The sequence below is a fragment of the Scyliorhinus torazame genome, chromosome 28 (assembly GCF_047496885.1).
Source record: "Scyliorhinus torazame isolate Kashiwa2021f chromosome 28, sScyTor2.1, whole genome shotgun sequence".
NCBI classification, from domain to species: domain Eukaryota; kingdom Metazoa; phylum Chordata; class Chondrichthyes; order Carcharhiniformes; family Scyliorhinidae; genus Scyliorhinus; species Scyliorhinus torazame.
The window spans coordinates 42,670,690-42,691,707 of record NC_092734.1 but is presented as its reverse complement, the minus strand read 5'-3'; the positions used below and the strand labels follow the sequence as shown (position 1 = coordinate 42,691,707).

Here is a 21,018-nt window from a genome sequence, read left to right as displayed (position 1 = left end):
ACGAGTGTTTATGTTGCCTCCATGGTAATAATGATGCTTCATGAAGCAAAATATGGCACTGAGCCAAAAAATAAGATAGCAGGGCAGACGACCAAAAACTTGATTTGGGTTTTTCGGACCTTCAAGATAGAAGGTGAGACAGAGAGGATAAGGGGGGAACTGAAGACACAGATATCAGACAATCTAAAGACACAGATATGAAATTCAGTCTCTTGGATCTACCACGGGTCAGCAAGTGCGAGAGGGTTAATGGCCAGGGGGGATTTAGTGTCAAAAGCAGCAAGCTTTGCTTGTCTTTATTGTTCAAAGTGCAATAGATCAGGCCAAAGCAACATCTCGTCCAAACAGGTCCCGAAACAACTTGACTGACCTGTGGTTTCCAAGCTCAAACTGATCTTTTCTTTATAATCGTCTTTTTGTTCTTCAATGTCACTGCTTTCTGGGTTTGGCGCCTTGCTCTCTGAGATACCTGGACTAGTCAGATCCACTGTGGAATCATCGTCAGCAGAATCCACCTCCAAGTTTAAGGTTGGCTCCTTCTCTTTCTGCTCGCCAGTCATAGGTTTTTGCAAATCTGTTTTTAGCCTCGATTCCTCCTTCGATGTTTTATCACCAGAGAGCACAATAGCTTTTTCAGAATCATGACTCAGGTCATGTTCCTCATCACCTGACTCATTTTCCTCCTCATCAGTCAGCTCTGCCTCCGAATCCATTTCCAGGTCATCATCGGCATCTGCAAAGGCGGGTCTTTCAACGGCAACCTCTGCCTCTTTCTCCTCCAGCTTCAAGACTTTAAGTGGCCAGGGAGACATTTCTTTCCCACCGTCAACTTGGCTTCGACTGTCAACCTCTTCTTCACTTTCAGCCTCATCCTCACTCGCAGTGTCATCTTCTTCTTCCTCATTTTCAGTCATTTCTTCATCATCGTCACCATCGCCATCAAAGACCGCTTTGCGACGGACCCGTCCACTCTCTGGGTCAAACAGTTTCTCCTCTTGAGCCATTTTGTATCTGTTTTAGGGGCAGAAATTAGAGTTTTAATCTTTTATTATACAGAAAATCTGGTTTCGTATTTAACCTGTTGAAGGAATCTTTAATATTATTAGACTACGCCAAGTTGTTAGATTCCTAATTGAAGGATCTTATCCCGCCAAACTACAACAAGTTGAAAGAATCTGTAATATTTTTGGACTACGCCAAGTTGTTGGATTCCGAGTATTATTCAACTGTGTAAAGTTGAAGGAATTTATAGTATTTCTACCATTCGGTTTCCAGCAGCACTTTGCGATTACTGGAACTCAGCAGAACTTTAAGTTAAAACTTCTCAGGTGCCAAAAGGAATTCTTTTATTTTTCTTCTATTGATTACAATTTGAAAGTCATTTAAAAGGCAATTCGTAGACAATGTGAAGCTTTCAGAGAATCAAAGACATTATCTTCTTGCTCAGGCAGACAGTTCGAAAGTAACTTTTAAAAGGTCAAAGTCTGAAAATGAAGCATGAAAAAGAGAGAGAGAGAGAGCTAATCTAAAACTAAATGTCAAGACCTCAAAAACACTCTCCAAAACAAAACACTAAAACATACTAAACACTACTCCAGAAACACACGAAATACTTCAGAACACACCCTCACAGACACAGACAGAATAACTGACAGACAGACCAAACAGACTAACAGACTGACAGACTGACAGACTAAAATGGCGGGGGAAACTTTTTCAGTTATACACTTTCATGTCTGTCTTAAGTCATCTAATCACACCCCAATATAATCCTAATTAGACTCAAACACATTTGATTTGACCGCAAGCCGTCCATCTTCAATGTGCAACATTAGCTTTAAATGTTGCGTATCTGCATACTTGTCTATGTTAAGGAATGAGATAGTCTGCTTTATCTTTACCAGCAATAAACTGGTTTTAAGCTAGCTTGGCTAATGTAACAATGGAGACTTCATATCGAGAAAGCTGGAATCAAATATATATTTGATTCAATGCTCTACAAGCTGCACTGGACTCCTGCCACCTCGTTGCAATGGAATTCAGCCCTTGTCCTTGACAGTAGCACAAGCATAGTGTCAAATTGTTTTGCAACTGTGCTGTTTTAATCTATGATGGAATTATGCTGTTTCATGTATCTATTGAAGCTATATGTTTTGAGATGACCTGAGGTTATGGGTGCTGAAATTCTCATTTTTAAATGGGTATTTAAAACTGGGGCTTAATATTTATGCTTAAACAGCTATCTTTTACCTATATTAGTTGTATTAGAAATACCTGGCTTCTACACCTGTTCCAGGAACAAACGTACCTCTGTCACTGAAGATGGGTAAAGGTAATTTTTTGTCAATCTGTTTATCCATAAACAATATCTCTCAAAAGCTCATGCGTGGGTATCAAAGGAATTCATGGCCTAAGGAAGAACTTGATTAGTTTTTGGCAAAGATGCACATTCAGATCCCGGAATCTTTCAAAAGATCCATTAACATAAGATAGGGCAAATTGTTTTTCTTTTAAATAGAATAATCTTTTGGGGGGTTTGATTTAAAATGTTGTTGTATGTTTTAGAATGGTCCAGACTGTCTGAACTGCTGTGGTGGAATGTATCCCAACTTTCAAAACCGTAGAGTTTTCAAAGCAGGTTGTTGAATGGAAACTCTTCATATTAATATTGATTTTATTCAACTTAGCAGCACTTCTGCCTCATAGCGCCAGGGACCCAGGTTTGATTCTGACCTTGGCTGACTGAGAGGAGAGATTGCAGAGACAGGGTCTGCATTGCTTGAGTTTTGAAAAACGAGGGGCGACCAAATTGAAATGGACAAAATTCTTACAGGGCATGACAGGGTAGATATAGAAGATGCTCAGGAGGCCATTATGGTGGGAGTGCAGAGATCTTGAAGGGTTAGAAGACATTACAGAGATCGGGAGTGACGAGGCCCACAGCGAGATTGGAAAACGGGGATGAGAATTTTAAAAGCAAGGAGTGCCGCCGGGCTGGTCACCAAGGGCAGGCGCAATGGTGAACAGGTTCAACTGAAGTTACAGGTGACAGAGGGTTGATCGAGCACAACCTTATGGAGGGTGGAAGAGAAGGAGATGACCAAGGGGGGTGGATAAATTTGGTGGTGAGGGAACGGAATTTGTGACCAAAGAAAATGGCTTCAGATTCCTAGATTTATTAAAGGAAGGTTTGGCTCAACCAATGCAGAGGTCGGAGAAGCAGTGTGACCAATCAGAGACGGGAGTGCAGAGGCCGGAGAAGCAGTGTGACCAATCAGAGACGGGGGTGCAGAGGCCGGAGAAGCAGTGTGACCAATCAGAGACGGAGGTGCAGAGGTCGGAGAAGCAGTGTGACCAATCAGAGACGGGGGTGCAGAGGCCGGAGAAGCAGTGTGACCAATCAGAGACGGGAGTGCAGAGGCCGGAGAAGCAGTGTGACCAATCAGAGACGGAGGTGCAGAGGCCGGAGAAGCAGTGTGACCAATCAGAGACGGGAGTGCAGCGGTCGGAGAAGCAGTGTGACCAATCAGAGACGGAGGTGCAGAGGCCGGAGAAGCAGTGTGACCAATCAGAGACGGGAGTGCAGAGGCCGGAGAAGCAGTGTGACCAATCAGAGACGGGGGTGCAGAGGCCGGAGAAGCAGTGTGACCAATCAGAGACGGGGGTGCAGAGGCCGGAGAAGCAGTGTGACCAATCAGAGACGGAGGTGCAGAGGCCGGAGAAGCAGTGTGACCAATCAGAGACGGGGGTGCAGCGGTCGGAGAAGCAGTGTGACCAATCAGAGACGGGGGTGCAGCGGTCGGAGAAGCAGTGTGACCAATCAGAGACGGAGGTGCAGAGGCCGGAGAAGCAGTGTGACCAATCAGAGACGGGAGTGCAGAGGCCGGAGAAGCAGTGTGACCAATCAGAGACGGGGGTGCAGCGGTCGGAGAAGCAGTGTGACCAATCAGAGACGGGGGTGCAGAGGCCGGAGAAGCAGTGTGACCAATCAGAGACGGGGGTGCAGAGGCCGGAGAAGCAGTGTGACCAATCAGAGACGGGAGTGCAGAGGCCGGAGAAGCAGTGTGACCAATCAGAGACGGGGGTGCAGAGGCCGGAGAAGCAGTGTGACCAATCAGAGACGGGAGTGCAGAGGCCGGAGAAGCAGTGTGACCAATCAGAGACGGGGGTGCAGCGGTCGGAGAAGCAGTGTGACCAATCAGAGACGGAGGTGCAGAGGCCGGAGAAGCAGTGTGACCAATCAGAGACGGGGGTGCAGAGGCCGGAGAAGCAGTGTGACCAATCAGAGACGGGGGTGCAGAGGTCGGAGAAGCAGTGTGACCAATCAGAGACGGGGGTGCAGCGGTCGGAGAAGCAGTGTGACCAATCAGAGACGGGAGTGCAGAGGCCGGAGAAGCAGTGTGACCAATCAGAGACGGGGGTGCAGAGGCCGGAGAAGCAGTGTGACCAATCAGAGACGGGAGTGCAGAGGCCGGAGAAGCAGTGTGACCAATTAGAGACGGGGGTGCAGAGGCCGGAGAAGCAGTGTGACCAATCAGAGACGGGGGTGCAGCGGTCGGAGAAGCAGTGTGACCAATCAGAGACGGGGGTGCAGCGGTCGGAGAAGCAGTGTGCCCAATCAGAGACGGGGGTGCAGCGGTCGGAGAAGTGGTGATGAGATAGATTTGAGTCAGCGTATCTGTGGAAACCAATCTGGATGTAAAGTAGCAAGTAGATAGTAAATAGGATGGGCCAAGAGGAGATCCTTGGGGAACACCAAAACTAATGCTGTGGATGAGAATTGCTGATGATTTTCTGGCTAAAATCAAATAAATAAGAATGGAAATAAGAATGGTAAAGAAAGTGGAAGAAAGATCTTGCTAAATGAGTTGAAGGAGGCTGTAGTGTTTTAACCGCAATGGAGTGTGATAACGAAGGTTTCCACAGACACGGAGCTGTTGATAAAGAGGGAAAAAGACCAGAAATAGCATAAACATGGGAAAGCTGAGAGGTGCAGACTCCAAAGGAATAGAACAGAGAAAAATACAGCACAGAACAGGCCCTTCGGCCCACAATGTTGTGCCGAACGTTTGTCCTAGGTTAAGAACAAATTAATCTACACCCCATCATTCTACCGTGATCCATGTACCTATCCAATAGCCGCTTGAAGGTCCCTAATGTTTCCGACTCAACTACTTCCACAGCCACACACGGGCTGTGACGGGGGAGCGGGCCGTGACGGGAGAGCGGGCCGGGACGGGAGAGCGGGCCGGGACGGGAGAGCGGGCCGGGACGGGAGAGCGGGCCGGGACGGGAGAGCGGGCCGTGACGGGAGAGCGGGCCGGGACGGGAGAGCGGGACGGGGCGGGAGAGTGGGCCGGGGCGGGAGAGCGGGACGGGGCGGGAGAGCGGGACGGGCCGGGAGAGCGGGCCGGGCCGGGAGAGCGGGCCGGGGCGGGAGAGCGGGCCGGGCCGGGAGAGAGAACCGGGATGGCGGAGAGCAGGACGGGGCGGGAGAGCGGGCCGGGCCGGGAGAGCGGGACGGGCCGGGAGAGCGGGACGGGGCGGGAGAGCAGGACGGGGCGGGAGAGCGGGACGGGGCGGGAGAGCGGGACGGGGCGGGAGAGCGGGACGGGCCGGGGGAGCGGGACGGGCCGGGGGAGCGGGACGGGCCGGGGGAGCGGGACGGGCCGGGGGAGCGGGCCGGGACGGGAGAGCGGGCCGGGACGGGAGAGCGGGACGGGCCGGGAGAGCGGGCCGGGGCGGGAGAGCGGGCCGGGGCGGGAGAGCGGGCCGGGGCGGGAGAGCGTGACTGGACGGGAGAGCGGGTCGTTACAGGAGAGCGGGACGGGCCGGGAGAGCGGGACGGGCCGGGAGAGAGGGCCGGGGCGGGAGAGAGGGCCGGGGCGGGAGAGAGGGCCGGGGCGGGAGAGCGGGCCGGGGCGGGAGAGCGGGCCGGGACGGGAGAGCGGGACGGGGCGGGAGAGCGGGCCGGGGCGGGAGAGCGGGCCGGGGCGGGAGAGCGGGCCGGGGCGGGAGAGCGGGCCGGGACGGGAGAGCGGGCCGGGGCGGGAGAGCGGGACGGGACGGGAGAGCGGGACGGGACGGGAGAGCGGGACGGGCCGGGAGAGCGGGCCACGACGGGAGAGAGAACCGGGATGGCAGAGAGCGGGCCGGGACGGGAGAGCGGCCGGGGCGGGAGAGCGGGCCGGGCCGGAAGAGCGGGACGGGCCGGGAGAGCGGGACGGGCCGGGAGAGCGGGACGGGCCGGGAGAGCGGGACGGGCCGGGAGAGCGGGACGGGCCGGGAGAGCGGGACGGGCCGGGAGAGCGGGACGGGCCGGGAGAGCGGGACGGGGCGGGAGAGCGGGACGGGGCGGGAGAGCGGGACGGGGCGGGAGAGCGGGCCGGGGCGGGAGAGCGGGACGGGGCGGGAGAGCGGGACGGGGCGGGAGAGCGGGCCGGGGCGGGAGAGCGGGACGGGACGGGAGAGCGGGACGGGACGGGAGAGCGGGACGGGCCGGGAGAGCGGGCCACGACGGGAGAGAGAACCGGGATGGCAGAGAGCGGGCCGGGACGGGAGAGCGGCCGGGGCGGGAGAGCGGGCCGGGCCGGGAGAGCGGGACGGGCCGGGAGAGCGGGACGGGCCGGGAGAGCGGGACGGGCCGGGAGAGCGGGACGGGCCGGGAGAGCGGGACGGGGCGGGAGAGCGGGACGGGGCGGGAGAGCGGGACGGGGCGGGAGAGCGGGACGGGGCGGGAGAGCGGGCCGGGGCGGGAGAGCGGGACGGGGCGGGAGAGCGGGACGGGGCGGGAGAGCGGGACGGGGCGGGAGAGCGGGCCGGGGCGGGAGAGCGGGACGGGGCGGGAGAGCGGGACGGGGCGGGAGAGCGGGCCGGGGCGGGAGAGCGGGCCGGGGCGGGAGAGCGGGCCGGGGCGGGAGAGCGGGCCGGGGCGGGAGAGCGGGCCGGGGCGGGAGAGCGGGCCGGGGCGGGAGAGCGGGCCGGGGCGGGAGAGGGGGCCGGGGCGGGAGAGTGGGCCGGGGCGGGAGAGTGGGACGGGCCGGGAGAGCGGGCCGGGGCGGGAGAGCGGGACGGGGCGGGAGAGCGGGCCGGGGCGGGAGAGCGGGACGGGGCGGGAGAGCGGGACGGGGCGGGAGAGCGGGCCGGGGCGGGAGAGCGGGACGGGGCGGGAGAGCGGGACGGGGCGGGAGAGCGGGCCGGGGCGGGAGAGCGGGCCGGGGCGGGAGAGCGGGACGGGGCGGGAGAGCGGGACGGGGCGGGAGAGCGGGACGGGGCGGGAGAGCGGGCCGGGGCGGGAGAGCGGGCCGGGGCGGGAGAGCGGGCCGGGGCGGGAGAGCGGGCTACGACGGGAGAGCGGGACGGGCCGGGAGAGCGGGACGGGCCGGGAGAGGGGGCCGCGACGGGAGAGCGGGCCGGGGCGGGAGAGTGGGACGGGCCGGGAGAGCGGGACGGGCCGGGAGAGGGGGCCGGGCCGGGAGAGCGGGACGGGCCGGGAGAGGGGGCCGGGCCGGGAGAGGGGGCCGGGACGGGGGAGCGGGCCGGGACGGGGGAGCGGGCCGGGGCGGGAGAGGGGGCCGTTACGGGAGAGCGGGCCGCGACGGGAGAGCGGGCCGCGACGGGAGGGAGAACCGGGATGGCGGAGAGCGGGCCGGGCCGGGAGAGCGTGACGGGACGGGAGAGCGGGCTGCGACGGGAGAGCGGGACGGGCCGGGAGAGCGGGACGGGCCGGGAGAGCGGGACGGGCCGGGAGAGCGGGCCGGGGCGGGAGAGCGGGACGGGCCGGGAGAGCGGGACGGGCCGGGAGAGCGGGACGGGCCGGGAGAGCGGGCCGGGCCGGGAGAGCGGGCCGGGCCGGGAGAGCGGGCCGGGGCGGGAGAGCGGGCCGCGACGGGAGAGCGGGACGGGCCGGGAGAGCGGGACGGGCCGGGAGAGCGGGACGGGCCGGGAGAGCGGGACGGGCCGGGAGAGCGGGACGGGCCGGGAGAGCGGGACGGGCTGGGAGAGCGGGACGGGCCGGGAGAGCGGGACGGGCCGGGAGAGCGGGACGGGCCGGGAGAGCGGGACGGGCTGGGAGAGCGGGCCGGGGCGGGAGAGCGGGCCGCGACGGGAGAGAGAACGGGGATGGCGGAGAGAACCAGGATGGGAGAGGGAACCGGAATGTGAGAGGGAACCGGGATGTGAGAGGGAACCGGGATGTGAGAGGGAACCGGGATGTGAGAGGGAACCGGGATGGCGGAGAGAACCAGGATGGGAGAGGGAACCGGGATGGGAGAGGGAACCGGGATGTGAGAGGGAACCGGGAATGGAGAGGGTACCGGGATGTGAGAGGGAACCGGGATGTGAGAGGGAACCGGGATGTGAGAGGGAACCGGGATGTGAGAGGGAACCGGGATGGGAGGGAGAACCCGGACTGGAGAGAGAACCGGGAATGGAGAGGGTACCGGGATGGGACAAAGAACCAGGAATGGAGGGGGAACCGGGAATGGAGAGAGAACAGGGAAATTACTGGAGAGAATTCTTCATGACAGGATCTACTCCCATTTGGAATCAAATGGACGAATTATTGAGAGGCAGCATGGTTTTGTGAAGGGGAGGTCGTGACTCACTAACTTGATGGAGTTTTTCGAGGAGGTCACTAAGATGATTGATGCAGGTAGGGCAGTGGATGTTGTCTCTTTGGACTTCAGTAAGGCCTTTGACAAGGTCCCTCATGGTAGACTAGTACAAAAGGTGAAGTCGCATCAGGGGTGAGCTGGCAAGGTGGATACAGAACTGGCTAGGTCATAGAACAGTACGAAGTCTTACAACACCAAATGTGACATCGAAACAAACCTGTTGGACTTTAACCTGGTGTTGTAAGACTTCGTACTGTGCTCACCCCAGTCCAACGCTGGCATCTCCACATCATAGGTCATAGAAGGCAGAGAGTAGCAATGGAAGGATGCTTTTCTAATTGGAGGGCTGTGACCAGTGGTGTTCCGCAGGGATCAGTGCTGGGACCTTTGCTGTTTGTAGTATATATAAATGATTTGGAGGAAATTGTAACTGGTCTGATTAGCAAGTTTGCAGACGACACAAAGGTTGGTGGAATTGCGGATAGCGGTGAGGACTGTCAGAGGATACAGCAGGATTTAGATTGTTTGGAGACTTGGGCGGAGAGATGGCAGATGGAGTTTAATCCGGACAAATGTGAGGTAATGCATTTTGGAAGGTCTAATATACAGGTTTGTATATTAGGCAGGTAGGGAATATACAGTGAATGGTAGAACCCTCAAGAGTATTGAAAGTCAGAGAGATCTAGGAGTACAGGTCCACAGGTCACTGAAAGGGGCAACACAGGTGGAGAAGGTAGTCAAGAAGGCATACGGCATGCTTGCCTTCATTGGCCGGGGCATTGAGTATAAGAATTGGCAAGTCATGTTGCAGCTGTATAGAACCTTAGTTAGGCCACACTTGGAGTATAGTGTTCAATTCTGGTCGCCACACTACCAGAAGGATGTGCAGGCTTTAGAGAGGGTGCAGAAGAGATTTACCAGAATGTTGCCTGTTATGGAGGGCATTAGCTATGAGGAGCGGTTGAATAAACTCGGTTTGTTCTCACTGGAACAAAGGAGGTTGAGGGGCGACCTGATAGAGGTCTACAAAATTATGAGGGGCATAGACAGAGTGGATAGTCAGAGGCTTTTCCCCAGGGTAGAGGGGTCAATTACTGAGGGGCTTAGGTTTAAGGTGCGAGGGGCATGGTTTAGAGTAGATGTACGAGGCAAGTTTTTTTACACAGAGGGTAGTGGGTGCCTGGAACTCGCTGCCGGAGGAGGTGGTGGAAGCAGGGACGATAGTGACATTTAAGGGGCATCTTGACAAATACATGAATAGGATGGGAATAGAGGGATACGGACCCAGGGAGTGTGGAAGATTGTAGTTTAGTCGGGCAGCATGGTCGGCACAGGCTTGGAGGGCCGAAGGGCCTGTTCCTCTGCTGTACTTTTCTTTGTTCTTTGTTTGTTCTCATGGGGAGAGAACCGGGACGGGAGAGAGAACCGGGAATGGAGAGGGAACCGGGAACGGAGAGGGAACCGGGAACGGAGGGGGAACCGGGAACGGAGGGGGAACCGGGAACGGAGGGGGAACCGGGATGGGAGAGAGAACCGGGAATGGAGAGGGAATCGAGACACATTAGGGACAGAGGGTCATGGAGGCAGGTAAACGATTGGTCACAACTCCAGCTGACAATTTGTTTGCCTTTAAAAGCTCTACTTTTGTAAACATCACCAGTGCAGCTAAAAGACTATGCTGGGGCTTTTTGGGGTTGATGACATCATTAACTAAGCATGCTGCACACAGAGGAAGCAAACTGTGAATAATGAATCTGGCCTTAAACATGGTCCCCTATCTAGAAAAACTAATTTATTGGAGACACAGCAGAGAATAGTTTACCTTCGCTCAGTTCGGAATTAAACAGAAAAAAACAAGCAATCCAAGAGGGGCTCAGCACAGACTAAAAATGATCTTCCACCTCACTGAAGGTGACACCAGTACTTCAAATACCTTCTCCAAACCTGGGGGAAGAAAACTGGCCAATGTGGGGCTTCCTCGGCCTGTAGACAAACACAGAAAGGACCCATTGTGCAGTTTCCATGACAAAACTGCCCAGAATCACATCAGCATTTAGTAAGCTTCCAATGGCCCATGGTGAGTGACGGGTTGAAATTAGGAATATCTAAGTTTCTATCTACCCGCTTTCATCCAGTTCCTCCGAGGCCAGTGGCTTTGAGTCCATGAAGAGGGAGACTTTGCTCGAGGCCATCTTGGTGTCAATGGTGCTGTGAGTTGCAAAAAGACTTTGCACCAGTTCGTGGCTTGGCCTTTGCTCTTCCTACAGACAAGCAAAAGAGAATTTTTATAGAATTATATGGTAATAACAGTTATAATACTAACAACTACTTATATTTAGACAGCACCATCATGCCATTCCAAGGCACTACACAGGAGCATTATAAAACAAAAAAATGACAGTCATATTTTAGGTCAGATGGTCAAAGGGGTAGGTTTTAAGGTGTGTGTTAAGCGAGATAGAGAAGTACCCAATAGGTTCATTGATGGATGTTAAAAACCTGGTAGTTTAAGATAATAAGGTGAAGAGATGTTGGGTATTTAGTAGTTAATTCTATTCAGATGTCTATTGAAAGAGGAGTCTGCCAAATGGGGACAAGAGAGATACTAGCTCTGCGGCAATCCACCTAGTCTCAGAATCGTCTTCACAACCAGACTTGGGAGTTTCTCTGACACTGGCAGCTTAGCATGGTGGTTGCCTGAAAGTGAAGCTTGGAGACGAAGATTTACTTTCAGATGGGGCGGTGTTTACTCCGTGTGGAGTTTGCACATTCTCCCTGTGTTTGCGTGGGTCTCACCCCCACAACCCAAAGATGCGCAGGGTAGGTGGATTGGCCACGCTAAATTACCCCTTAATTTAAAAGACCAATGTAAAGCCAAAAAATATGACTACTGCTTGTTCAGAGGGACATAGATAAGCTGCAGAGCTGGGCTGAGAGGTGGCAAATGGAGTTTAATGTAGACCTCGTCTTGGGAAATAAGGAAGGGCAAGTGACAGAAGTGCTAGTGAGGGATCACTTTGGGACAAGTGACCATAACTCCATTAGTTTTAAGATAGCTATGGAGAATGATAGGTCTGGCCCAAGAGTTAAAATTCTTAATTGGGGCAAGGCCAATTTTGATGGTATCAGACAGGAACTGGCAGAGGTAGATTGGGGGAGACTGTTGGCAGGCAAAGGGACGGCTGGTAAATGGGAGGCTTTTAAAAATGTGTTAACCAGGGTGCAGGGTAAGCACATTCCCTTTAGAGTGAAGGGCAAGGCTGGTAGAAGTAGGGAACCCTGGATGACTCGAGATATTGAGACTCTGGTCAAAAAGAAGAAGGAGGCATATGACGTACATAAGCAACTGGGATCAAGTGGATCCCTTGAAGAGTATAGAGATTGTCGAAATAGAGTTAAGAGGGAAATCAGGAGGGCAAAAAGGGGACATGAAATTGCTTTGGCAAATAATGCAAGGGAGAATCCAAAGAGATTCTACAGATACATAAAGGGGAAAAGAGCAACTAGGGACAGAGTAGGGCCTCTTAAGGATCAACAAGGACATCTATGTGCAGAGCCACAAGAGTTGGGTGAGATCCTGAATGAATATTTCTCATCGGTATTCATGGTGGAGAAAGGCATGGATGTTAGGAAACTAAGGGAAATAAATAGTGATGTCTTGAGAAGTGTGCATATTACAGAGGAGGTGGTGCTGGAAGTCTTAAAGCGCATCAAGGTAGATAAATCCCCGGGACCTGATGAAATGTATCCCAGGATGCTGTGGGAGGCTAGGGAGGAAATTGCGGGTCCCCTAACAGAAATATTTGAATCATCGGCCGCCACAGGTGAGGTGCCTGAAGATTGGAGAGTGGCGAATGTTGTGCCCTTGTTTAAGAAGGGCAGCAGGGAAAAGCCTGGGAACTACAGACCGGTGAGCCTAACGTCTGTAGTAGGTAAGTTGCTAGAAGGTATTCTGAGAGACAGGATCTACAAGCATTTAGAGAGGACTGATTCGGGGCAGTCAGCATGGCTTTGTGCGTGGAAAATCATGTCTCACAAATTTGATTGAGTTTTTTGAGGGGGTGACCAAGAAGGTAGATGAGGGCAGTGCAGTAGACGTTGTCTACATGGACTTTAGCAAAGCCTTTGACAAGGTACCGCATGGTAGGTTGTTGCAGAAGGTTAAAGCTCACGGGATCCAGGGTGAGGTTGCCAATTGGATTCAAAATTGGCTGGACGACAGAAGGCAGAGGGTGGTTGTAGAGGGTTGTTTTTCAAACTAGAGGCCTGTAACCAGTGGTGTGCCTCAGGGATCGGTGCTGGGTCCACTGTTATTTGTGATTTATATTAATGATTTGGATGAGAATTTAGGAGGCATGGTTAGTAAGTTTGCAGATGACATCAAGATTGGTGGCACAGTGGATAGTGAAGAAGGTTATCTAGGATTGCAACGGGATCTTGATCAATTAGGCCAGTGGGCCGACGAATGGCAGATGGAGTTTAATTTAGATAAATGTGAGGTGATGCATTTTGGCAGATCGAATCAGGCCAGGACCTACTCAGTTAATGGTATGGCGTTGGGGAGAGTTTTAGAACAAAGAGATCTAGGAGTACAGGTTCATAGCTCCTTGAAGGTGGAGTCGCAGGTGGACAGGGTGGTGAAGAAGGCATTCGACATGCTTGGTTTCATTGGTCAGAACATTGAATACAGGAGTTGGGACGTCTTGTTGAAGTTGTACAAGACATTGGTACGGCCACACTTGGAATACTGTGTGCAGTTCTGGTCACCCTATTATAGAAAGGATATTATTAAACTGGAAAGAGTGCAGAAAAGATTTACTAGGATGTTGCCGGGACTTGATGGATTGAGTTATAAGGAGAGGCTGGATAGACTGGGACTTTTTTCCCTGGAGCGTAGGAGGCTTAGGGGTGATCTTATAGAGGTCTATAAAATAATGAGGGGCATAGATAAGGTAGATAGTCAACATCTTTTCCCAAAGGTAGGGGAGTCTAAAACCAGAGGGCATAGGTTTAAGGTGAGAGGGGAGAGATTCAGAAGGGCCCAGAGGGGCAATTTCTTCACTCAAAGGGTAGTGAGTGTCTGGAATGGGCTGCCAGAGGTAGTAATAGAGGCGGGTACAATTGTGTCTTTTAAAAAACATTTAGATAGTTACATGGGTAAGATGGGTATAGAGGCCAAGTGCGGGCAACTGGGACTAGCTTAATGGTAAAAACTGGGCGGCATGGACTGGTTGGGACGAAGGGCCTGTTTCCATGCTGTAAACTTCTATGATTCTATGATTCTAAGTGTGAGGTGATTCACTTTGGAAGGAATAACAGGAATGCGGAATATTGGGCTAATGGTAAAGTTCTTGGAAGTGTGGATGAGCAGAGGGATCTCGGTGTCCATGTACATAGATCCCTGAAAGTTGCCACCCAGGTTGATGGGGTTGTGAAGAAGGCCTATGGAGTGTTGGCCTTTATTGGTAGAGGGATTGAGTTCCAGAGTCATGAGGTCATGTTGCAGCTGTACAGAACTCTGGTACGGCCGCATTTGGAGTATTGCGTACAGTTCTGGTCACCTAATTATAGGAAGGACGTGGAAGCTTTGGAGCGGGTGCAAAGGAGATTTACCAGGATGTTGCCTGGTATGGAGGGAAAATCTTATGACGAAAGGCTGATGGACTTGAGGTTGTTTTCGTTAGAGAGAAGAAGGTTAAGAGGAGACTTAATAGAGGCATACAAAATGATCAGGGGGTTAGATAGGGTGGACAGTGAGAGCCTTCTCCCGCGGATGGAAATGGCTAGCACGAGGGGACATAGCCTTAAATTGAGGGGTAATAGATATAGGACAGAGGTCAGAGGTAGGTTCTTTACGCAAAGAGTGGTGAGGCCGTGGAATGCCCTACCTGCTACAGTCGTGAACTCGCCAACATTGAGGGCATTTAAAAGTTTATTGGATAAGCATATGGATGATAATGGCATAGTGTAGGTTAGATGGCTTTTGTTTTTTGACTTCCCATGTCGGTGCAACATCGTGGGCCGAAGGGCCTGTACTGCGCTGTATCGTTCTATGTTCTATGTTCTATGATGTTAACACATTGAAATCAGAGCAATTCGAGTAGGGGTAAATCACAATCAGTACTGACATTGAGTGAAGTACTTTTCCTGTTAATCAAGCCTTCAATGAAAAAGACTGAAATGAAGTTGGACATGGTAGATGACCCTCGGATGGTGTATTTGATCTTCTCCAGGTGTAGGGATTCAGATAGGTCTGCCAGCCAGTCTGCAGCTGTGGGTGGTGCTGCTGATCGCCAGCCCAGCTGGATTCTCCAGCGGGCGATTAGAGGAGCAAAGGCAAGGGCATCGCACCTCTTCCTCATGAATAGTTCTGGCTGGTCCGAACAGGGTATAATGTTTTAATTTTTCTATCCGATCACTGCGGGTGTTAGACAGCATGCGTTTGTGTCCTGTCGGTTTCCACTGTGACATTTACCACTGCTGAGGGGAACATCAACACCACTTAACAAGGCCACATTTCACTTGGGTCAGGTATTGGAAGGTTAAGAGCAGCCATCAAAACGTTTCATGGGCAGAAAGGGAACCAAATAAAGCTGGCAAGGAAAAGCAAAATGAAATGCAAGTGAAAGTGTAGGACATTACCTCCTCTGCTCTGTGGGCATGGCTCCCGCCGAGATCGATATACACAGCATCCTTATCGTAAACAATACCCCCGACACCAGACATGGGGGCATAGATGAGCCTCTCCTTCTCATGCAGGGATCGTTTCTTCTGTTGTTGTGGGAGGGGACAGGGATCTGGCAGGAAGCCAGCTTCATTCACTGTGAAGTCGCCCACACCTGGAAAATTTAAGCATGGAGATTGGGTCCAGTGAAGAATGAACTGGTCATGTATATTGGACAGTCATGGGGACATACCAGCCCCATGAGGAGCAATCCAGTAAATCCCGCTCCCCCACTTGATCCCCCTCGCCCTGCAGGTTCACCTGTTGCGAATGCCCATCCAATTTCCTTTTGAAATAATTCACTGTTCTGCTTCCACAGGCAGTGAGTTTCAGCCCATCAACACTCACTGCGCAAACATATTCCTCCTCACATTCTCTATGCATTAAATAATAATCATCTTTATTGTCACAAGTAGGCTTACATTAACACTGCAATGAAGTTACTGCGAAAAGCCCCTAGTCGCCACATTCCGGCGCCTGTTCGGGTACACGGAGGGAGAATTCAGAATGTCCAATTCACCCAACAAGCACGTCTTTCCGGACTTGTGGGAGGAAACCGGAGCACCCGGAGGAAACCCACGCAGACACAGGGAGAACGTGCAGACTTCACACAGACAGTGACCCAAGCCGGGAATTGAACCTGGGACCCTGGCGCTGTGCCGCCCTCATTCAGTCTGTGACTCCCCTCACCGCCCACCACCTCCATGTCCCCAGTACTTGCACTCTCACAGAACAATCCACGCTGCAGTGTGTGATTAGTAGCGGTTGTAAATTTTACAAGCTGCACAACATGAGGAGAACATATTTTTAAAAGTTCCTCTCCTCCATCTCACTCAAAACCCGAGATCCATTCCTGAGCTGCCAAAGATCCTGCAAGAAGTGGCCATGTGGCTAAGGAATGGCAGTTGAAGGGTTATATTACGAGCACAAATTACAGAAACTTGACTGGAGTTTAGAAGGTTGATCTCAACGAGAGATTTAAAATGTTTATTAAAAAAGGTGCCCAATAGTCTGCTCCTATTGGGAAGTCCCAGCACCTGCTGCTTGGCTGGGATCCAGAGAACTCGGTCTCTGTTCTGCCCTCCCCTATGCCATGGCCCGAGAAACCATTCATGTTGCAACTGCCCCAGCAGAGAGTAACAAGCTCAGCACAAACCACGAGCTGTTCCCTCACTCCTCGCTTGTACAATCCCTCACCACATGATTCAGTTAATAAGCAATTTGACTGGATTTGAGGAATACCTGGAAGGTGAACTTGGCTGCTCTTTCTGAGGTAGGTTCCGCGCAGGTACCCGTACATTGAAACTTTACGGTCACACTTCCGATTTTTGCGAACGTCCTCAGGATTGGTCAAATCTTCCATTCTGAAACAGCATCAACATTTCTCAGCACTTTTCCCACTCGAGGATGGCAGAATCCCTGCTGTGCAGAAAGAGGCCATTCTGCCCGAGTCTGCACTGACCCTCTGAAAGAGCACCCTCCATGGCCCACTCCCCCACCCTATCCCCGTAACACCACCTAACCTGCACATCTTTGGGCTGTGGGAGGAAACCGGAGCACCCGGAGGAAACCCACGCACACACGGGGAGGATGTGCAGACGCCGCACAGTCACCCGAGGCTGGAATTGAACCCGGGTCCCAGGTGCCGAGAGGCAGCCGTGCTAACCACTGTGCCACCCATGTTGGTACGTTGGAATACGTGGCTTGGCCGAGCACCGAGAGTCAGCACGCAGTTCAGGGTGCAAGTATTTGTTCACAACCCCCAAGGCCTGCTGAGTTCTCTCACACTCGTGCAGTTTAGGGTTGTTGCCACTGGTGGGCGACTGAATGTGTGATCATCTTTTTTTAATATAAAGACATGAAGGTTGGGAACAATAGAGGGAAGGAATAATAACTCCAGACTCAAATACACTGAATTCTGACTTAAAGATGTGGTTGCATTCCTGAAAATCACAAACTTTCATTCACCCTTCCGTGAATCACAGGGTGTCATAGAAATCAAAGTTAAAGCCAGAGATTGGCTCCTTCGGATACTATTTGGCCGGAAAAATATAAATGTACAAAGTTGAAGGACTACACAAGTTCAGCATTGTGAATTCCGAGCCAGAATAACAGAAATCACGGAAAACAACAGAAATACTGGATAAATTCAAGGAAAATGATCACGCAAAACAATTCCCGAGTTACACAGCTTCTTTGACACACGCACAGCTTTCCGGAAACTCAGCGTAACCGTATGTTTTCCTCCACCTCTCCCTGCCCCTCCCTCTCCCCCCGCCCACCTTTCCTACTCTGCCTCTCTCTCCCTCTCCTTTCCCGCTCTGCCTCTCTCTCCCTCTCCTTTCCCGCTCTCCCCCTCTCCCTCTCCTTGCCCGCTCTGCCTCTCTCGCCCTCTCCTTTCCCGCTCTCCCCCTCTCCCTCTCCTTGCCCGCTCTGCCTCTCTCTCCCTCTCCTTTCCCGCTCTGCCTCTCTCTCCCTCTCCTTTCCCACTCTCCCTCTCCTTTCCCACTCTGCCTCTCTCTCCCTCTCCTTTCCCACTCTGCCTCTCACTCCCTCTCCTTTCCCGCTCTGCCTCTCTCCCTCTCCTTTCCCACTCTGCCTCTCGCCCTCTCCTTTCCCGCTCTCCTTCTCCTTTCCCACTCGGCCTCTCTCCCTCTCCTTTCCCACTCTGCCTCTCTCCCTCTCCTTCCCCGCTCTGCCTCTCTCCCTCTCCTTTTCCGCTCTGCCTCTCTCTCTCTCTCCTTTCCCGCTCTGCCTCTCTCCCTCTCCTTTCCCGCTCTGCCTCTCTCTCTCTCCTTTCCCGCGCTCCCTCTCCTTTCCCACTCTCCCTCTGCCTCACTCTCCCTTCCCCCCTCCGCCTCGCTCCTTCTCCTTTCCCGCTCTGCCTCTCTCTCCCTCTCTTTCTCTGCACTCTGTCTCTCTCTGGAGAAAGCTAATCTGATTAAGTTGGCATGGGGAATGAATTCCTCCCGCTGCCTCGGAGTCACCCTCATCCAACAATTTTAACCCAGGGTCATCTACCCAGTGCTTCCTGCTCAGCACATCTTCATGGGACCACAGGATCCCTATAGGGCAGAAGGGGGCCATTCGACCCATCGAGTCTGCACCAACCCTCTGAAAGAGCACCCCACCTAGGCCCACTCCCCCACCTTATCCTGTTAACTCCACCTAGCACATCTTTGAGCTGTGTGAGGAAGCCGGAGCAACTGGAGGAATCCCACAAGGACACGTGGAGAAGGTGCAAACTCCACACAATCACCCAAGGACGGACTTGAACCACGCGGAGTTCCTCGGCTGGTTTTGATAAGGGAGGTTAGACAGAACAAAGAACAAAGAAATGTACAGCACAGGAACAGGCCTTCGGCCCTCCAAGCCTGTGCCGACCATGCTGCCCGACTAAACTACAATCTTCTACACTTCCTGGGTCCGTATCCCTCTATTCCCATCCTATTCATGTATTTGTCAAGATGCCCCTTAAATGTCACTATCGTCCCTGCTTCCACCACCTCCTCCGGTACCCAGTTCCAGGCACCCACTACCCTCTGCGTAAAAAACTTGCCTCGTACATCTACTCTAAACCTTGCCCCTCTCATCTTAAACCTATGCCCCCTAGTAATTGACCCCTCTACCCCGGGGAAAAGCCTCTGACTATCCACTCTGTCTATGCCCCTCATAATTTTGTAGACCTCTATCAGGTCGCCCCTCAACCTCCTTCGTTCCAGTGAGAACAAACCGAGTTTATTCAACCGCTCCTCATAGCTAATGCCCTCCATAACAGGCAACATTCTGGTAAATCGCTTCTGCACCCTCTCTAAAGCCTCCACATCCTTCTGGTAGTGTGGCGACCAGAATTGAACACTATACTCCAAGTGTGGCCAACTAAGGTTCTATACAGCTGCAACATGACTTGCCAATTCTTATACTCAATGCCCCGGCCAATGAAGGCAAGCATGCCGTATGCCTTCTTGACTACCTTCTCCACCTGTGTTGCCCCTTTCAGTGACCTGTGGACCTGTACTCCTAGATCTCTTTGACTTTCAATACTCTTGAGGGTTCTACCATTCACTGTATATTCCCTACCTGCATTAGACCTTCCAAAATGCAATACCTCACATTTGTCCGGATTAAACTCCATCTGCCATCTCTCCGCCCAAGTCTCCAAACAATCTAAGTCCTGCTGTATCCTCTGACAGTCCTCATCGCTATCCGCAATTCCACCAACCTTTGTGTCGTCTGCAAACTTACTAATCAGACCAGTTACATTTTCCTCCAAATCATTTATATATACTACAAACAGCAAAGGTCCCAGCACTGATCCCTGCGGAACACCACTGGTCACAGCCCTCCAATTAGAAAAGCATCCTTCCATTGCTACTCTCTGCCTTCTATGACCTAGCCAGTTCTGTATCCACCTTGCCAGTTCACCCCTGATCCCGTGTGACTTCACCTTTTGTACTAGTCTACCATGAGGGACCTTGTCAAAGGCCTTATTGAAGTCCATATAGACAACAACAGCTTGTACCTACCTGTCAGCGAGGAGGTAAGGATGTGCCATTTGCCACACGAGTGGCCGAAACTTCATCACAGAGATAAATCGGCCCAGGTTGTGAATCTCCTGTTTCTGATATTCTCCGTGAACCATTCCTGACAAGTAGAAGAGCTTTGCACCCTAGAAAATACAGAAGATGCTGCTGAGGTTACTAATACAAGTATCGGCACTGACCATCAGAAGTTGTGGGGTCGTGCCTGACCACCAGCCGATAATGATAAGCTATCTGCCAATGTATGGCTCACTTGCTCTGACACACAAGACCACCAGCACATTTTATGATTGCCTCCTTGGTGCTCTACTTGTTGGGAATTCGATCTTTTCCCCTCAGTGACAGGTTGCATCAATAGACAACTCTCCCTTGCTCCAATACCAGAAACAATGCAGAGGTTCAGTGCTGGTGGCATCTCTGTAATATCAGATATGGCCGAGGCCCAGGGAGGACCACTGCCTTGGACTGTTCACAGCATAGATACAGACCACATCCCAATGGCCATGTATCGCTCTATCGCTTTCTCCCACATGCTTCTGAAGATTTTGATCCCTCGAAGGTATCGAACGCTCCCCTCCAAGTCACACATTCTGACTCCAGTGACTTGAGCACATACTCCAGGCGGACATTTCAGTGCAGTTGGGCGGTGCAATTCTTCAGGTGAGATGTTAAACCAAGTTAAACAATTTTAAATGCATATAGTTTAAACAATTCAACGATGGTCCGATTTGAGATCAATAGGTTTTTGAACACCAAAGGAACCGGGAAGTGAAGTCAAGGAAGACATCACTCAATCTTACCGCATGGAGAAGGAGGCTTGAGGAGACATTTGCACAGAGGGTAGTGGGTGCCTGGAACTTGCTGCCGGAGGAGGTGGTGGAAGCAGGGACGATAGTGACATTTAAGGGGCATCTTGACAAATAGATCATAGATCATAGAACAGTACAGCACAGAACAGGCCCTTCGGCCCTCGATGTTGTGCCGAGCATTGTCCGAAACCAAGATCAAGCTATCCCACTCCCTGTTATTCTGGTGTGCTCCATGTGCCTATCCAATAACCGCTTGAAAGTTCCTAAAGTGTCCGACTCCACGATCACAGCAGGCAGTCCATTCCACACCCTAACCACTCTCTGAGTAA

The 21,018-nt window shown here is 52.8% G+C and overlaps 1 protein-coding gene across 3 annotated transcripts in view; it reads right to left on the bottom strand.

The window, feature by feature from the left end:
• The window catches only part of LOC140403425 (ribosome biogenesis protein BMS1 homolog), a 246,155-nt gene that overhangs the window by 165,169 nt on the left and 59,968 nt on the right, over positions 1-21,018 (bottom strand). For all 3 annotated transcript variants that reach the window (XM_072491337.1, XM_072491339.1, XM_072491338.1), the window contains exons 6-10: positions 19,866-20,008; positions 16,582-16,703; positions 15,258-15,454; positions 10,737-10,876; positions 371-1,011 (exon numbers count right to left, since the gene is read on the bottom strand). In XM_072491337.1, coding sequence (XP_072347438.1) covers positions 371-1,011; positions 10,737-10,876; positions 15,258-15,454; positions 16,582-16,703; positions 19,866-20,008 — 1,243 coding nt within the window. The remainder of the gene's footprint in view (positions 1-370; positions 1,012-10,736; positions 10,877-15,257; positions 15,455-16,581; positions 16,704-19,865; positions 20,009-21,018) is intronic.